The 19,071-nt window shown below is 37.0% G+C and overlaps 2 protein-coding genes across 2 annotated transcripts in view; one reads left to right on the top strand and one right to left on the bottom strand.

Annotated features, from left to right (window-relative positions):
* The window catches only part of LOC135153222 (uncharacterized), a 1,173,865-nt gene that overhangs the window by 335,223 nt on the left and 819,571 nt on the right, over positions 1-19,071 (top strand). The window lies entirely within an intron of this gene.
* Positions 13,196-19,071, bottom strand: part of LOC135153171 (DNA replication ATP-dependent helicase/nuclease DNA2-like) — a 56,078-nt gene continuing 50,202 nt past the window's right edge. Inside the window, exons 29-30 of the mRNA XM_064095370.1 lie at positions 17,290-17,436; positions 13,196-16,942 (exon numbers count right to left, since the gene is read on the bottom strand). Of these exons, the coding sequence (XP_063951440.1) occupies positions 16,901-16,942; positions 17,290-17,436 (189 nt within the window). The 3' untranslated portion in view covers positions 13,196-16,900. The remainder of the gene's footprint in view (positions 16,943-17,289; positions 17,437-19,071) is intronic.

Below are 19,071 nucleotides of genomic sequence, written 5' to 3'. Positions count from 1 at the left end.
GCAGTGATACATGCAGGGTTGGTACTACCCCTTTTGATTTTCCAAGAAAATGATGAAAAGGGAAAAAAGAGGAGAAGGAAGGGGAACCGAAGAAAAATACAATATTAAAAAGAGAGGGCAGGATCGTGTAACCCCCGTTGTTTAACTGAGAAAATAAAAATGACGTCACTCCTAGACCGCCTTGTCTCCCTATCAAATACCCCGACAACCCCGCCACTGAACCCCGGGGAAATTCACAGGCAGACAATTAAAGTAGAAATTAGAAACATTATTAGCATTCCTCTAGAATTTTAAGACAGTAATTTCATTTAATGTTGAATTTGAACAACCATACCGTTAAAAAAAAGATAGATTTCAGTATTTTGAAACAAGTTTGGACCCTATACTGTATCACTATCTGATTAACTTTAACTAAGTGTATACCCCCCCCCCCTTCCGACCACCGCTGAGACACACTTTTTAGACGAAAACATGTATCTATGCTTTGTTCTTTTGAAAGATGAAAATATCAATTTTCGTATCTCTTTTGACACTTCTATTCCCCTCTTTTTCTTTTCAACGAGCACGTACAGTATGAATCATGAGCAAAGCTTATCGGATCGGACAAGTGCGCTCTGTGCGGTTGACACTTTCACTCGTTCCCCATGTCAGCTGGCCCAACAAGCTCTCATATCCTCGCTAAGCCCGCTTGCATCACTGCGATCACATCACGGGTTGGCGAGCACCGCGCACACACATCTTCGGGATGCTAACTGCATGAGAAGAAAGGGGGGGGGGGGCATCTAATGGGGTTGATAGATCACGATTCTTAGTGGCTCGTTATCGCATTGAATAATACGGTGATTTATCAAATGATGAGCCACCGCTATACCATGATAGATCACGCTAGATGACATTTTGAATAAAACTCCGAAACAACCGTAAGATTTTAAGGGTAGGATTATACGTGCAGCGAAAACTGATGCGCCCGCGCAATGCCATTTGGTAGTGAGAAAAATACGGGAAGTTGTTTAAGTGGTGTCCCTTTTAATTAACAGGTGCACATTCTGACGGCCTTCAACCCATTCCTCATGTAAATTTTTAAAGTGATCTATGAATTCCGAGACGTTAGACGAGTTTTCTCTTCTTTATTTGTTTTCAGTCTAGCACTTAGGAACTACCCGAATACAAATCGAGAAGAAGAAAAGGAAGAAAAAAACAACCGTGACTACGACTTATTCATACCAACACCAATAATAACAGTAAGAAAAAAAAATAATCTTGAAAGTACAATTAGGGGACGTAGCCATTATCACTTAAAAACTGAGCATAACTTAACGCACTAAGCCAATATTTTTTTTTCATTATATATATATATAAATACAATAGTGACGTAAATATAAAAAAATGTTCCATGAAAAAGTATGAATTCTGCAAAGAATTCTACAAACGGGTTACCGTTTTGTTATGATTTTTTCTTATATTTCTTTCATTGCTTTATACGTAAACGTGGTAAATGTCAGGGGCCGCGGAACGGTTTTCAAAGTGGGGGGGGGGGGGGGGCTGACCATGCAAAAAATCACAATCATATGGTCATTTTTACGTTTTTGTACACGGTTTTGGAAAAAAGTGGGGGGGGGGGGGGCTGAAGCCCCCCGCTTCCGCGGCCCTTAAATGTGAAGGGTGGTGGTCACTCATACGCACAACCCCCCCCCCCAAAAAAAAAAAATAATAGTCTAGTTTAGTATGGTAGGCCTATACTCCATTATACATTCATGATTCCGAACTTAATTTGATTATTACCAAAATACAGAGCAGATAATGAACATTACTAACACAAAGAGTTTTCAAACATAACATTCATTTTAATCGTTTTAACGTAATTTTCAATTCTTTTATTACTTTACATTAAAAAAATACCGCAAAACACGTCTATTTATTATACGGGACTGTTATGTAATCAAAGTGCAGTGATCATTGATATCTCTTTTATAGGTTGATACTCTGTGAGAATTAAATCTTCACCTTTAGAACTCTACAGGTAATGTTTTTTTATGATGTTTAGGACTTACACATTTAATAAATTTCCCGTTAAAAAGCTGCAATCAAAGATTATCCTGATAATTTCAGCCGATTTAATTCTTGAAATGTGCTTTCGAATGAAAGAAAAACAAGCAGTTATTTTCAGCACATAATGATAATGTGGTAATGAACCAGGATTAATACTGACACTTGGGGGATTACCAAAAAAAAAAAAAAAAACAGAGTGGGCCTTAGAGTACAAAACAGCACATTTTCTGTAAAACTTGATTTAAAAAGGGATAGCATACATTGAAAACATGTTTTGTGATGGGTTGGCATTCTATAGCTTTTTTTTTTTTTGGACAAAATGTCCTTAATTTTTGGTTGAAACCTTTTTTTTTCTTTTAAATTTTTCCTCAGAAAACGTGTCCCCCCTTGGAAAATCCTGGATCCGCCCCTGATGTGATGGTAATGATGGTGGTGTTGGTGATGATAGTTTTCATGGTTTATTTATTTCAGAAACAACAATATACATGCGGCAGCCAATGGCTGAATATAAAAAAATACAGATAATTACAATAGTTCACCTTTAAATAGAGCTAATAATGTATTCTAAATATAACCTAACACATGTCAGGAAAATGAAAATAATAAACAGATCAATTTTCTAGAGAGATGACAGACAGTAATTTTGTTGAAATATATACAATTGTTGAGTCAATATAGATAGATCCAATAAATAGAAATAAAAAAAAAACAATTAGAATTCAATAAATTGAAGAGAATTATTCACGTAATTACAAATTATTTTCAGTTGAAAATTGTGAATATATTAATTGGTATTTGCAACAAATTTTTCAATAGAAACTGATTAATTAAAAGCCAGTGCAATAAACACAATAGTGATGATGGCGATGGTGGTAGCAGTGATGATGGTGATTATGATAGTGGGGATGATAGTCATGGTGTTTTTAATTATTTCTTCATTTATTTTCCACTCGTTGGCTGGATTGCCCTCTTCAGCCACAGGTTGTTCTTCTGAGGGGTCCAGTAGTGGTGGCAATGAAACATGGAGGTGGTGGTGATGAGGATGGTGGTGGTGATGATGATAGCGATGATTGTGGTGACGATGATAGCGATGATGATGGTGATGATGTTAATACACATTTAAATAAACGTGCTATGAAGCGAAAACGGCTTATATTTTTTTTTTACTTATTTAACGAACAATATGCGTACATTTTTTTTAAGAACATATATTAGTTTTAAATCAATCCATGTTAAAGACTGATATACTAAATGGGTAATTAGCAAAATGAAAATTATCTATAACATATTGCTCATTATAGCACTTTCTTCATGGTGTATAAATTCTCTTTTGCGAGTGTCATTGTCTGGAGCACGTTTTCATCATGCTGAAACATGAATGCATTCAAACCTTATTATTCTTAAAAACGAATAAAAAATGGCTGAAACCAAGCATGTTTGATTGAAAAGTAATATGAGTAGAGACTGTGTTTAAAAACGCGTCATATTGCCTTTAAGTTTTCTCACAAATGTCGATGGGCTAGTTGGATTCGCTTGGTCGAATCCCACGCGTCAGAAGGCGTCAAAAGAAGTAATTACCTCATCCTCATACTATAGAAGAGGGCCGAGACGAGAAGCTTCCCATTACTAAATCATTAACTCCCCAACTTCTCATATCACACAGATTTACATTTCCTCACCCCGCTCTCAAAATCAGAAAAAAAAATCTCATGCCAATATGAGAAATGTGAAAGCCAGCAAATCATCATTACCGCAGACATTGCCACGTTATTTTTCATCTTTAACGTTTGCATCTCCTTTTTCTTTTAGGCAATGCAATATACTCAGGGGAATATTTTCCACTCATTTTCATACATTTCATTTGGGAAAATTTGACAGGGTCGTTAAAATCAGATAGCTCTAGTGCTGCGCTTGAGCGATTTAGCATATGCTTCTCACCGACATGGGTTTTGGTGATTGGGATGAGAGTATACCAAAGCTCCGTTTGGCGGGGCGGTCGGGTAAGGCGACTTGGGGCGTCGCGGCTCTCTTAGCCTACGCGCATGATAACCTCTCTTGGTGGACGAGGCGTGAAAACTCGTCATGGGCGCTCCTGGAATAAACTTGGAGGAAATACACATCAAACATCTTTATGGAATGAGGGAACGAAAGCGATACGTCATTGTCTTTCTTCTCCTCGGTTTGAGTTGAGGGCACGCATTCTCGTTGTAAGATGGCGCTATTAGGCAATATTCTCATGATTGTCTAATTTCGAAGGGGGAAAAACAACTCGTCAAAATTATGGTGAATTGCAGTTAACATTGAATTTAACAATGTTACAGTTGCAGACTCTTTACCAAGGGGACATGTCCCCTCACTATATCCCTATGACTTCATCAATAGATACTACTGATTTCTATAATAGAATTTGGCGTAACCGTTCATTTCCCCCTTCGATTCCTTATTTTTCCTTTTTTACTATAATTTTTTTCCTTATTTCCGAAATCAAAATATTGAACATATAGGCCTACGGCATCATCAATCTCATGCAACTAGATGTGCACCATTAAGGCGCCAACTGCCTTGCATGAAAGTCAAAGAAGATTGGAAATAGGAGGGGGTGGGGTGTTCAAGATTACCATTGTGCTTCGTAACTGTTATCTTTATCAAAAGCCATTTGTACCCATACTTATACTGCAGCAGAAATTCATTCCACAGGGACAAAGAGAAAGTTCACCATGACAATAAAGATCATAAAGCTGTTGTTAAAAACATATAAAATATAGATAAACATGGAAGGTCTGATGAAAACCTATAAAAAATAAGAGTTATATTTTTTTTCAGTTTTGAATTTGTGACATCAAGCAGCTGTCCCGCAGGGCATGTAATATAAATTTCATAAATTTTGATTTTGTATGGTTTATGAATGAAAATATTTGTTATAGAAATTGTTTTTTTTATTTTATATTAAATTTACAAGTAATACCATTTTCCAATTCTCTGGGACAATGGCAGTTAACGGAATGCATATTTCATAACACATGAGGGAGCTAATCACATGTGATGTTAAAATATTAAAAATATAAAAATATATATGTATATAAAAATTCCATAACTCTGTTAATATTTGATAGATTTCGCCAGATTTTATTTTTTCTGCTTTGATTAAAACCAACTATCTGCCAGGTGAACTTCTCCTTAATAAGAGGCAAACTTTTAGACAGTAATCAAGTGAGGTCACACATGATTCCACAATCATATTATTGCTAAGTTCAAGTAAAAACTTGTGCCAGAGAAAAAAATCATATCTTAAATCTGGCAATTTGACGATAAGATGGCGCCCTTCTCAAAACGAGGAGAGGTGAATTTGATTAAAATGGACCTTTTTACAAGAACTAGCAAGTCGTTGACCATAACCATAAATGTTTTTATTTGCTAGTTTTAACATTTAATTTATCAACGTGAAAAGTTGAACAATATACATGTGAACTTAAAAAGAAGACTCATTTACCTCCTGGATCTCACTCACATTTTATAATGAATATATATCTAACTCCATTTTTTTTCCAACCATATTTTGATAACAGATCAGAACGACCCACAACTTGAAATCTGAATTAACTGCAAACATACATAAGTCTGTTCTAAAATCTCCAAAAAATCTCTGTTTGCAATATTAACTTGATGTTTACTGGGCTGATTTCTCATGATTTTATAGGTAAAAAAGCTTTGCTACATAGACTCTAAAAGTTTGAATGTCAAAACCTTCAGATGAATTGATTATTTGGTAAAAATTTGCCTACCAGTAGCCTATGAAGTAGTTAATTTAAGATTGTGAATATAATGTAATTCCTGGATTAAGATAAGTCACTGCACTAGTGGCAATACAATGATGCATGTTTATGAAATCACCATCTTTCATTGTTATCATCATCATTACCACCAAGAGCACCAATCATCATCATCATAGAAGTTATCATATTCATCATCATCATCATCATAGAAGTTATCATATTCATTCAAATTATAGATCACTATACATTCAACAGCAACCCACAATGTCACAAGGTCTAAGTAAAAAAAAATCTTATTCAGAAACATAATTTTCTCTTAAATAGGATAATTTTAATAAATGGCAGACAATAGAAATAGAGAACTACAAATTTCCTATGGAATGAACACTAAGAGTAATTAAACATGCTTATTAATAAAATTTTCAAGTGGTCATCTATTTTATGACAAAATAAATATCACTAATTAAAGTGACATTCACTTAAGAACATATCAAATATTAATAATACATCTAAATTGAAACAAGGTAAATATGACTGTTTTCATAACTTTATTTCTGCTGATAAAAACAATACTTTTGAATTCCGTTTTTAAAGTTCATCATCAGTATAATAATAATAATAATAATGAAAATAATGATGGTGATGATGATGACGATGAAGATAATAGTATTAATAATAGTGTTGTAATGTGAAAATGGCTACCCCCATTGGGTTGCATCAGGCTATTTAAATTTGCTGTAGTTTGGTGAACAATGGCTATTGTTCAAAGTGTATTCAGGTATGCATTTAAGCATCCCTGGATATACTTGGCTGGGTTGATCTCTTGACCAATCAAGAGTCAGTTGGGGGTAGCAATAATGTACCCCCATAGCTGTAGGAGGTTTTCTTTTGAAGCCAGCTAGAGCACAAATTGGCGGGAAGAGGGCAGAAGAGATTGAGCTTTTGAAGAAGAAGGTTGTCTTCCCGTGTTAGTTTCAGTCAAAGTACAAGTGAGTTAATTATTATTGTTATTATACTACTGTATACTTGTAAACTTTGTGTGATCATGTATTTTACTCTTACTAAATAATTATTGATGCCTATGGGATTACTTTATATGAATTTTTAATATGTAAACTGACATATTTTATGCCTCTGAAGTTAAGATTTTTATAAATGTTTTTACACTAATATGCGACTGTAACCACTTACCGTCAGATCTGTTTCATGATGTTGATTGTAGTTTGTTTTATTTTCCCTTTAGCTCAACATAACAATACTGTAATTACCAGAGTGCATTAAACCAGAGATACTGAGAGGTGTGGGCGGTGAGTTATTTTAATTGGATCGTATTGCAATAAAACCTGTCTTTTTATTATGTAATATGCAGGAATTGTTTTTTTGCATTTTTTATCCAAACTGCAGTTTAGTTATGGATGATATATATGTATATTTTTATCAACCCTTATGTGTGAAGCAAGAATAAAGAAATGTCATATTGAGACTTATAATCATAATATTGTATAAACTATTTATTGAAATAATTGTAAATTATCACATGGAATAAATGTTTTACATGGGTCATATGATGTTATTTTATCAATATGTATTTACATTGTATTTTTATTATTTATGTCTCTGCAGCGAGGCTGTCTTTCATGGATTAAAATACCTTTACCACTGCAAACCAGTCTGAAATTGGCTTTCTTTCATTGGTGTCAGAAGTGGGATTGATGCTTTGTTCACCAAGTTCATCAAAGGATCTACGCAATACCAAGACTGTTGCGATGGGGTATTAAGATCAGGAGCTAATGTGGAATCAACGGATAAAAACTTTAGGACTTTGTGTAGCGAAAGTGAAGAGACAGCCTCGGTTCACTGGAAACTAACGGCGGGTTTGAACTTTGAGTATTCTGAATTATATAACTCTGTTGTGACAATTAAGCTAATCTTTCAGTTGTATCAATACCTATTACTTTCAAACTGTGCCTTTAATTTGTATTAGTGCCTTACTTTCACTATGAATGCTACGTCAGGACAAACCCTTGACACAGATATGATGACTCAATTCTTTCGTCGATCAATGGGACTGCAAGGAATCTCGCAGAGCCACCTATCAAAGTTTAAGGGGCATCCTGAACGTGTGGGTGAGCTTTCACTTCCAGAATGGCTTGAAGAGTTTGAGGAAGTCACAGCTCAATTCAATTTGTCAAACATCGAGAAGGCCAGATTACTTCTTGATCATCTCGAAGGCTCAGCACGAGAGGAAGTTATGTGCTTACAGGATGAAAAACGACATGATTTCGACGAAGTTGTGACTGCCCTTAAACTGTGTTTTGGATATCAAGAGACAACCCAAACTCTTAGCAGTGAATTTCACAATCGCAAGCAATACGATGGAGAATCTCTTTGCGACTTTAGTAGATCACTTTTGCGAACCTATTGCAGGATGGTGAAATCTGCAGAAAAGGAAGATCGAGCTGCCCTTACACAGTTGAAGGATCATGAGTTGTGTGACCAATTTGTTAATGGAGCACGCGATGCCTCTGTTAGGCGTGAACTTCGACGTATCCAGCTTGACCATGGAAAATCTGGTTTCAGTGCAGTGCGTAGTGAAGCTCTACGGTTGTTTCAAGAAGCACCAATGTCCTTTGTAAAACCTAGAGCTAGAGAGGTGGAGTCAGAGTTTGTCCATACAGCAACAACCACAGCAAAGTCTGAACAAAGCACCCTTAAGGAGATACTAGAACAACAGAAGGCAATTTTGTCTGAAGTTGAAAGACTAAAGACAGATGTGACATCACTAAATGAAACAGTGCGCAGATTAAAAACTGGTAAGAAGAGATCATTGAACAATGACGCATGTTACAAGTGCCATAAAATGGGACATTACATAAGGAATTGTCCGCAAATGTCTGCTGGGACAACAGTCATTGAAGATTCGGGAAACTAACTAGCTCCATTGTTGAGGGCGAAACGGTGGGGTTCAGGAACCAAAAGCCCATGGCCAGTGACCACTTCATGTGTGCCAACACAGGGACTGAAAGCCCGGGAAAAGGGACAGATGGAAAGGCTAAGGAGAAGGGCACCAATTTGAATATCAAGGACCTTTTGGTGTCATCCAGCCCCACAGTAATAGCCAATGTTGCTGGTGTTAATGTTGGATGCATCTTAGACACTGGGTCAGAAGTGTCAATCATCCCTTCTGATGTGTTCCATTCTCAGTTCACAACAGCAATTGGGTGCCCTGAAAAGCTAGAAACCTTAGTAAAAATCACTGGAATCTCGGGAACTGAAGTGCCAGTTGAAGGGTATGTACGTGCCCGAGTGTGCATCGATGATCATGAAGCTGTGGTTGGATTTCTGATTGGACAGAAGATGTCAACTTATGGCAAACGACAAGAGTTTCCAATACTTATTGGCAGCAATGGATTAAGACCACTTCTAGGTGAGGAAATGGATGACCTTGAGTTAACGAAGGCTTGTCTAAATCTTGCGAGTGAGACGAAACAGATAAGGACACAGCATGTTGTGAGTGGGTCACAACAGGTGGTGATTGCACCAAGGACAGTCCGACATATGCAGTGTCATTTGGATCGTTCCCAGGTCGAGAACAAGGGAGACAAGTCAGATGATGTGTGGCTTGTGAAACAAGCTAACTCGGAAGCATCAATACCTTTCCTTGAAGTGATAGAAGGTTGCATCTCTGGGGATCACACAGTGGATATTCTTGTTGCTAATGTTGGAGAAGTTGAAGTAACCATACCACCTCACTCGAATTTGGCATCTGCGTCTTTGATGGAATCACGCAAAGAAGTATGTGTAAAGTTGGTAGAGAGCTCAATCGAAGTGGACATTCATGAGATTATAACCTCTACTGCTAATGATAACGTGGCTTGTGACGCCGTTGAGCATGAAGAGGTGATACGGGAACAGATATCAACTAACCAGTACAGAGGAGTATCTGAATTCAGATTCAAAGATGGAGGCGTAGCAAGATTGCCAGCTGGCATAAGCTTGGAAGGAATGCCATATGAGGAAGCCAGCCAAATAGCAGTACTCCTTTCACAGAACATTGGTGCCTTCTCAAACGGGGAATTTGATCTAGGGTACTGTGATCTCATCCCTCATGAGATCAAAACGATTGCTGACAAATCCATACGCATGCCTTATAGGAGGATTTCTCCTGGGGAAACCGAAGAAGTTCGAAAGTTGCTGCAAGACATGCTAGATAGAAAAATCATCAAACGCTCATCAAGTCCCTATGCCAGTCCTGTAGTACTGGTGAGAAAGAAGTCGGGGGCCATTCGTCTTTGCATAGACTATCGCCAGCTTAATGCAATAACTGTAAAGGATTCCTTTCCCTTGCCTCGGATAGATGAGTCCTTGGAAGCAATGGAAGGTGCAAAGTACTTCACATCACTTGATCTCTCTCATGGTTATTATCAAGTGGCCATGCATCCTGATTCAATCCCCCTAACTGCTTTTCGGGTGCCCTGGGGGCTTTTCGAATTTGGAAGGATGCCTCAAGGCCTCTGTAACAGTCCCTGCACCTTTCAACGCATAATGGAACTGATATTTGGAGACCTGAACTTTAGACAGCTTATCTTGTATCTTGACGACATTCTTGTCTTCTCGAAAACACTTGAGGAGCACTTGGCAAGATTGGAGGAAGTGTTCGACAGACTCAATAAACATGGCCTCAAATTGAGGGGAGAGAAATGCCAGTTCTTTCAGAAAGAATTAACACACCTGGGACACATCGTCAGTGACAAGGGAGTAATGGTGGATCCAAGGAAGGTAGAACGTGTCGCAAATTGGCCAACTCCCAAGACTTCATCTGAACTCCGATCGTTCTTAGGACTTGCGTCTTATTATCGGAGATTTGTTCCCGAGTTTGCTAAAATTGCTGCCCCTCTCCATTCTCTGATTGGAGCCAAGACATCCTCAAAAGCGGGAAAGAGACACTCGAGCAGCAAATGTCAAGATGATATGAAGTTTGAGTGGACTGAGGAGGCTGATGATTCATTTCAAGTGATGAAGGACAAACTAACGATAACCCCTATCCTTGCTTATCCACGATTTGGTCAAGAATTCACCTTAGAGGTGGATGCTTCTTCAAAGGGCCTCGGAGCCTGCCTATCGCAGACTGGAGAGGATGGTCAACGGCATCCAATAGCATTTGCTAGTCGTAGTCTACGGGGAGCAGAAGTGAGGTATCCAGATTTTTCTAGCTTCAAAATTGAACTCTTGGCCCTTAAGTGGGCAGTAGCTGAAAAATTCAAAGGTTATCTGATGGGATCCAGATGCATTGTGCTCACCGATAACAACCCCCTTGCTCACCTACAGACAGCACAACTTGGCGCTACGGAGCAGAGATGGGCTGCGCAGCTTGCCCCCTTCAACCTCGAGATCAGGTACAGACCAGGGAGACTAAATCGCTGTGCAGATGCACTGAGTAGGTATCCTGGAAAGAATGAGGAAGAGGTCAAGGGTATCATTGGTGAGGTAACTGTTAGCACTATCCTCCCGGAAGAAGTAGTTGACAAAGATAGGGAACAGGACTTATCTCCCAAACCAGTCCCATGTGTGTTTCCTTCGTACTCACCGCAGCAGTTAGCATCTATGCAACAAGAAGATGACACACTATCTGTTCTTTGCAAGAGTTGGCAATCAGGATGGAAACCTGGAGACATTCTGAACACAGAAAATTCAGAAGTGAAATCCTGGTTCAAGGAATATACTCACATAGTGGAGGAGAATGGTATACTGTATCGTCGATCCCCACAGGCTAATGAGACATCAACCAAGCAATTTCTCACTCCAAAGAAGTTGAGGAAACGGATGCTGGAGATGGCTCATGACGAATGGGGTCACCAAGGAGTAGATAGGACTATCGGAGTGCTACGCAACCGATGCTTCTGGCCTGGACTATATCAAGATGTGAAAGAACATGTACGAAAGTGCTTTGCGTGTATCAAATCGAAAGCACCAACTCCTACAATCCGCACCCCAAGACGTCATCTTCTCGCATTCAAACCAATGGAGCTTGTGGCCATTGATTTCTTGAAACTTGACAAAGGGAAGGGTGGCTATGAAGATGTATTGATAGTCACAGACGCATTTACGAAGTATGCACAGGCTATACCATGTAAGGATCAGACAGCAATTACTGTTGCCAAGGCTCTTCAGACCCACTGGTTTGCACACTATGGTGTTCCCCTGAGGATCCATTCCGATCAGGGGAGAAACTTTGAGAGTGCTATCATACGTGAATTGTGCCAGTTGTATGGAATCACTAAATCAAGAACGACCCCGTATCACCCTCAAGGGAACGGTCAGACTGAGAGGTTCAATCGAACTCTCTGTGCAATGATCCGATCCCTTCCCTCATCAGAGCGACGACAGTGGCCAGATGTTATAGGCCATCTAGTGTCACTTTACAACTACACTCCACATAAAGTGACACGTTTTTCACCCTTTCATCTGTTGTATGGCAGAGAGCCATACACACCTCTTGATCAACTACTAGGAAATACGCATGGAGACTGGAATGAAGAGTATGTCAAGGAGCAATCCATATCTCTTCAACAGGCGCATGAGGCTGCTAAGAGTAATATTTCTTCAACACTCCAGACTGAGAAGCTAAGACATGATGCACTGCCAATGAGTGACCCCTTGAAAGTTGGCACTAGAGTCCTCCTAAAAAAGTGTGCATTCACCGGAAGGCATAAACTGGCCGATAAATTTGACAACAACCCCTATGTCATTACCAAGGTAAACATGTCAGATGACGTGTATGAAATCCGCCCATTGTTGGGTGGTCGCATGATGAGAGTGAATCGAAAACTCCTCGTCAAGGACCCCAGGGATGATGGAATGCCTTGCGGATTTGAGGACTCTTCCCTTCAGCATGAAAAGTGCGAAGACCCAATAACGGTCCAAGCCAAAGATGCTGGTAATGAGGAACAACTCCCATTGATCTTTGTTTGGGATTCAACACACCCAGGTGACCAGTCAGTCGTACAGTCACCAGATGCACATGCATGTGATGGTCCTCGGCGTTCGAGCCGAATAAATAAAGGGATCCATAGTAACCTGAATCATCTCCCTCGTTCTGTGCTAAAGTCGTAAGAGGAAGTCGTCTCCCCCATAAGGGGGGAACAACAAGAAGCTCATTTTGTTTTTTTGACCGGTTATCGTCAAAAGTTATTATTTTGGTTGACAACAAACAAATGTTTCTATTTATTTTGATATTTGTGATTCGCTACATGTATTTTGATTTTTCTATTGCCTTATCTACCAGGTTACTACCAGTTATTGTCATAATTACCATAATTGACTGCAAACAGATGTTATCATACATGTATATTTTTTTTATATTTTGTCATTTTGTGATTGGCGGTTTGAATTATTTATTGCTTAATTAATGTATTGCCAGGCAATTTCATTAATTGGGGGGAAATTTGTTGTAATGTGAAAATGGCTACCCCCATTGGGTTGCATCAGGCTATTTAAATTTGCTGTAGTTTGGTGAACAATGGCTATTGTTCAAAGTGTATTCAAATATGCATTTAAGCATCCCTGGATATACTTGGCTGGGTTGATCTCTTGACCAATCAAGAGTCAGTTGGGGGTAGCAATAATGTACCCCCAATAGCTGTAGGAGGTTTTCTTTTGAAGCCAGCTAGAGCACAAATTGGCGGGAAGAGGGCAGAAGAGATTGAGCTTTTGAAGAAGAAGGTTGTCTTCCCGTGTTAGTTTCAGTCAAAGTACAAGTGAGTTAATTATTATTGTTATTATACTACTGTATACTTGTAAACTTTGTGTGATCATGTATTTTACTCTTACTAAATAATTATTGATGCCTATGGGATTACTTTATATGAATTTTTAATATGTAAACTGACATATTTTATGCCTCTGAAGTTAAGATTTTTATAAATGTTTTTACACTAATATGCGACTGTAACCACTTACCGTCAGATCTGTTTCATGATGTTGATTGTAGTTTGTTTTATTTTCCCTTTAGCTCAACATAACAATACTGTAATTACCAGAGTGCATTAAACCAGAGATACTGAGAGGTGTGGGCGGTGAGTTATTTTAATTGGATCGTATTGCAATAAAACCTGTCTTTTTATTATGTAATATGCAGGAATTGTTTTTTTGCATTTTTTATCCAAACTGCAGTTTAGTTATGGATGATATATATGTATATTTTTATCAACCCTTATGTGTGAAGCAAGAATAAAGAAATGTCATATTGAGACTTATAATCATAATATTGTATAAACTATTTATTGAAATAATTGTAAATTATCACATGGAATAAATGTTTTACATGGGTCATATGATGTTATTTTATCAATATGTATTTACATTGTATTTTTATTATTTATGTCTCTGCAGCGAGGCTGTCTTTCATGGATTAAAATACCTTTACCACTGCAAACCAGTCTGAAATTGGCTTTCTTTCAATAGTACAGCCTGATCTTCCAATGGGCACTGCATAACATAATATGTAGTACTACCCTTCACATTACAGCCTGGCAGGAAGGCAGAAGGTTCCAGGTCTTTGGTAAATCTCAGTCACTAAAAGGATGGATTGTTAAAATTATCTAATCAGGATAAATCTCACACTCCAATTCTTCACCGTAATGATTACTGTAACTGAGATCTATTTAATAAGAAATATTAATGTAAATTAGATCACAAATGCAATCCTTCTTATCGCAGTGCTAAGATCCAATCATTCACATCTATTACACAATATCATTTGGGCAATAAATACTGTAATTTAAATAACAAATTTCTCTCACAAAGTCTCTTTCTATATAAATCTCTTTTTTTTTTTAATCTCACACATTGATAAGTAATATAAGTTAAATTTTCTATCACACATTTGAAAATTCAAATGTCCTACTTATCATCTTTCCTATTTATCAAATTCATGTATTTTTAAAAACTTTTCTATTAATTGAATTACATGTAGTTCATCCGTGTCAAAATCTTATTCTCCTATTCACAAGTCGTCTAAAGTTGTCAAATTTGACCAAAAAAAAGACAGAAAAAAAACCCTCAATGATAACACGTTTACCATACTTAATCTTAAAAGCATGTGCAAGCTCATTGCATAGAGTATGTGAGTACAATGATCATATTTGCATAGATTACTTGCTCTAGTACTGGATGATTACACATGCACATGAATAAATTATTGCTCATATAAATATAAACTTAGTGAATACAGGCAACTAGTTGTCCCTGCATTGACATAATGGGCATCAGACAATGTAGTATTCAAGAAGGTCAAGAGACTGAAATATGGAAGAATATGTCCAATACTGGCGGTGTGACATATAATAGTAGTACTATTCATAATGATAATAATAATGCATTTAATATTCAGATACTAAGAATCTTGCTATAGGATTGGTCGAAAATCAACACATTATAAAGTGTAGCCTACCTATTAAGCATCACTCGTGGTGATGGAACTTCTGTGTTTCGCTGACCACTTCTCCCCAAAGGGTCATAACACATTGTACACAAGAAATAAATAGGTCAATGCAACGCAATGCTTTTTGTTCCATCTTACTCCACATGTAGTGATGATCGCTGAAGATCTATATGCATGTGCAAAGTGTACATAAGCACTAGCAGTAAAACTTTGCGCAAAATGAACATGCATCGTCCGCTCTAGATTTTACACACTAATTTAATGATTAACTCTGGACCTAACACTATACTCTACCCTAAATCCAACATATAAACCTATTGCAACCCGTACCCTAACCCTACATCTTAGACGAAATTAAGCCTGGAGCAATTGTCACAGGAGCAAATGTTGTGTCACCATCTTACTTGACTCAAGATCTAAATACTTGCATGCAGTTTAAATATGCACAAGCACTAAAATAAGCATATCAGAGTGATTTTTTTGGTTTTCTTAGAAAATCTTGATTTTGTAAAATCAAACCTCCATTTCATAGAGATGTATGACTATCAATTTCTCTTTTTAAAGTGGTTCCAGATGTGGCATATAAAGCATATAATCACCTCTTGATTTCAGGTGATGAGGCAAACTATCACTTCCTCGGCAGCTGGATGTACTCGCTATCTTTCCTCAGCTTCGCTTTGGAAAGATATTGATATCCTGCTTGCCCCGGAAGCCATTTTTCCCATCATCTTTATCAACAGTGATTTGCTTAATATTTATAAAGTGCTTTTCAAAAAGGGTTTCAAAGTGCATCATGCACCAATAACAAACTAATGTTTGCTTGCTCTCTTGTTTGGGAAATACTGAAGTGATAAAAAAATGACTCTATTCTGATGACAGCCACATGCAGTGAGCACATAAATGTATATATGGGACTACACACTAGTGGTCGACCCGATCAAGTCAGCTGTGACTTTTTTCCCACAAGCCACTATAATTAGAGGACATTTGAAGGGCAATCTTTTAACAGTCAAATTTGTAAAACATCTGCCTAAGTAAAATGAGAATCTGATAGCTCCAAGTATTGTCATCTTTCCCACAAGTGACTTCCCTTGTGGTGACTGAGAAAACAGTGACAATGTTGTGTGATACAGACTGGTGAAGAATATAAAAGAAAATATTTGACACCATTTACTGCTTTCTGGTAGATGTACTCCAGAAAACTTGTATACTTGCAAAATACTGATATGTCTAATGCCATGTACCGGTAAGTATTATCAAGGTAAGTGCTATAATGATGTCATGTAGGTATGGTGTTATAATGATGTTATTCATGTATTTTGATATAAAGGTGTAATAGAGGTATGATATCAGCACCATTCTTTTGTAGAATTCGCTCCTCTTAAGAAGACATACAAACCTAGCCAATTCACTGATGGATGTATCTTCACACCATCTACCATAGAACCAGTCTGACAACTGATTTTGAAAGTCTTCCAAGTTACTCACAAACACCATCTAAAAAAATATTTTTCATCATTAAACCATCAATAATTCTTGACATTAAATAGCAATATGAAAGGGATCTGCCACTTGCTTGCCTGAACTTTTCCTGGAGTACCATCTATCACCACATGTTAGATAATCAGGAGTCTTGTCAGGTTGTCTGCTTTCCGGCATCATGAGGGAGATTTCTGATGTATAGAAGAAAGTCAAGGTTTCTTACTTTCACTAAGAACAAAATCATCATCATCATCATCACCTCCACCACCACTACCAAATCATATCCATCATCATCATTATTAACCTCAATAATAACACCATTATCATAGTCAATAAGACTACAAAATAAAAAGCTAGTAGAGAGAATATAGCATTCAATTAATGACTCTCATTTTAAAAGCTAATATCTGAAATATGCAGGGGAGGGGGAGAATGCTTCTTGGTAAGGTACCAATATAGCATGCGATTAAGAGTACAGTAACTTGGAAAATCTCTACTCTTTATGGAAGCATAGTTCATATGTTAAGTAATTGTCAAGGATATTAGTTGATGCTGTTGCATGAATGCAATTAGTTTCTGGACAGGTTGAAACTGTGACAGGCACTTGAGGCTACCAATCCAAAGCAACTTGTGCTTGGCCCTCGTCATGGCAACATTGAGTCGACGAAGATCATTTAGAATAGATCCACCCTGCAGCATCAAGGGGGTAAAAAAATGAAAAGAATTATACAATTTTGCAACTTAAAACACACAAAGATGTACATTACTTGACCTCCATGTATGAAGAGAATAAAAAGCAATAAAATCAATAAGATATGAATGTTATGTCTTGAATAAAAATCCTGCATAGTAAGTTTGTAAATATTGCTTTTACATGTACAGTATGCAGGGTGCTACATAACTTTTTTGAAGCACTTGCCCAGTCGGGCAAGTAAATTTTCAAATAGTTGGAAAAAACTTGCCCGAATATAGATTTCACTTGCCCGAAAAAATCCTTCAAAACAAAGTTTTATTGCTTTAAAACAATTTATAGCCTTATAGTATTACTTACCATACCATTGACGGCTTTAAAAATACATTTTTCAACATAACTACTGATGTACCTTGTAGTTGTATTTCTTTTTTTTTAATGATTTTTATCTTGAACATCATGACAAAATATATGGTAAATATGCTCTTAAATTAATTTCCTAATCTCATATATTTTCCATATATTTTGGAGGGGACAAGGACACATAATAAAAAATGGGGAAATCACTGAAAATAACCAGAGAAAAAAAAATAAAGGAGGGGGAGAGAATGAAAGAAAAAAAAGTAAGAAGAAAGACAGAAAGGACGAAGAAATAAAGGAAGGAAGAAAGAAAAAAAAAATAATAAAGAAAGAAAGAGAGAGAGAGAATGGCTGCGGGGAAGAGAAAGGTGGAAAGAAAGTAAGGAAAAAGGGAAGGGAAAGGAGGATGGAAAAAAAAAGAAAGAAAAAAATAGGAAAAAAATGAGAGGAAGAGAAAGAAAGGAATGAATAAAAGGAAAAAAGGTCAACAGAAAGGAAGGAAAAGGGAAAGAAAGAAAACGAGAGAAAGGAAAGAAGGAAGAAAGGAAGGAAGAAAAGGTATAAGGAAAGATGGAAGGAAGGAAAAAAAAGAAAGAAAGATAGATACAACGAAAGACAGAAAGAAATGAAGGAATGAAGGAAAGAGATGAAGGAAGGCAGAAAGAAACAATAAGGAAGAAAAGAAAGGATGGATGGAAAAAAAGAAAGATCAAAAGAACAAAAGAAAAAAAAAGAAAAAAAAAGAAAAAAAAAGGAAATCAGAAAGAAAGAAGGAAAGAAAGAAAGGAAGAAAGAAAGAAAGAAAGAAGAAAAGAAAAAAAATAGAAAAAAATGAGGGGAATAGAAAGGAAGGAAAGAAAGGAACGAATAAAAAAAGAAAAAGAAAGAAAAAAGGTAAAAAGAAAGAAAGGAAGAAAGAAAAGAGAAAAAGAAAAGGTAAAGGATTGATGGAAGGAAATGAGAAAGAAAACGAGAGAAAGGAAAGAAGGAAGATAGGAAGAAAGAAAAGGTATAAGGATAGATGGAAGAAAAAAAAAAGATAGAACGATAGACAGAAAGAAATGAAGGAAGGAATGAAGGAAAGAGATGAAGGAAGGCAGAAAGAAAAAATAAGGAAGAAAAGAAAGGATGGATGGAAAAAAAAGATCAAAAGAACGAAAGACAGAAATAAAGAAAAACAGAAAGAAAGACAGAAGGAAAGAAAGAAAGGAAGGAAGGAGAAAGAAAGAATGAAAGACAAAAAGAAAGGAAGGAAAGAAAGAAATAAAGAAAAG

This window comes from Lytechinus pictus, chromosome 1, assembly GCF_037042905.1.
Source record: "Lytechinus pictus isolate F3 Inbred chromosome 1, Lp3.0, whole genome shotgun sequence".
Lineage (NCBI taxonomy): Eukaryota > Metazoa > Echinodermata > Echinoidea > Temnopleuroida > Toxopneustidae > Lytechinus > Lytechinus pictus.
The sequence above is the reverse complement of the archived record's forward strand: the minus strand, read 5'-3'. Positions and strand labels throughout refer to the sequence as shown.